Raw genomic sequence first — 434 nt, 5'->3', positions numbered from 1 at the left:
CGTGTAGCGGAACAGCGTCCCTGGGCAGGGGTGGCGGTGGGCACGGGGAGGAGGGGGAGAGGCTGTTGGTGGCCTGATCCTGCCATTCTGGGCCCTGCTCCCAAGCCCCCCTACCCCACCCTGGGGCCTTGGATTCGGATGGTGCCCTGGCCACTCAGCGCCCACAGCAGGCTGGTGACTGGACACCAGCTGGGCACCAGACATGCCTGCTCTGTCTCTCCAGGGAGGCTGCCGGCAGGTGGCCGGGCTGTCGGGCCCCTGGCCCGTGCTCGCCTCTCACCCGTGTTGAAATAGTAGCCTTTGTTTTCCAGGCCTAGGATCCACAGGCCCCGCGGGTCTTCGTCCCAGAAGTGGGTGGACATGAAGATCCAGTTGTTGTAGCCTTGGCCACTGATGTCCAAGGGTCTGGGACAGACCGGGGCGAAAGGCTTCAG

At 65.4% G+C, this 434-nt stretch overlaps 1 protein-coding gene across 1 annotated transcript in view; it reads right to left on the bottom strand.

Moving 5' to 3' along the window:
• Positions 1-434, bottom strand: part of PCSK4 (proprotein convertase subtilisin/kexin type 4) — a 6,386-nt gene that overhangs the window by 1,077 nt on the left and 4,875 nt on the right. Inside the window, exons 13-14 of the mRNA XM_011375226.2 lie at positions 281-405; positions 1-20 (exon numbers count right to left, since the gene is read on the bottom strand). Of these exons, the coding sequence (XP_011373528.1) occupies positions 1-20; positions 281-405 (145 nt within the window). The remainder of the gene's footprint in view (positions 21-280; positions 406-434) is intronic.

The sequence above is a fragment of the Pteropus vampyrus genome, unplaced genomic scaffold (genome assembly GCF_000151845.1).
Source record: "Pteropus vampyrus isolate Shadow unplaced genomic scaffold, Pvam_2.0 Scaffold267, whole genome shotgun sequence".
NCBI classification, from domain to species: domain Eukaryota; kingdom Metazoa; phylum Chordata; class Mammalia; order Chiroptera; family Pteropodidae; genus Pteropus; species Pteropus vampyrus.
The sequence above is the reverse complement of the archived record's forward strand: the minus strand, read 5'-3'. Positions and strand labels throughout refer to the sequence as shown.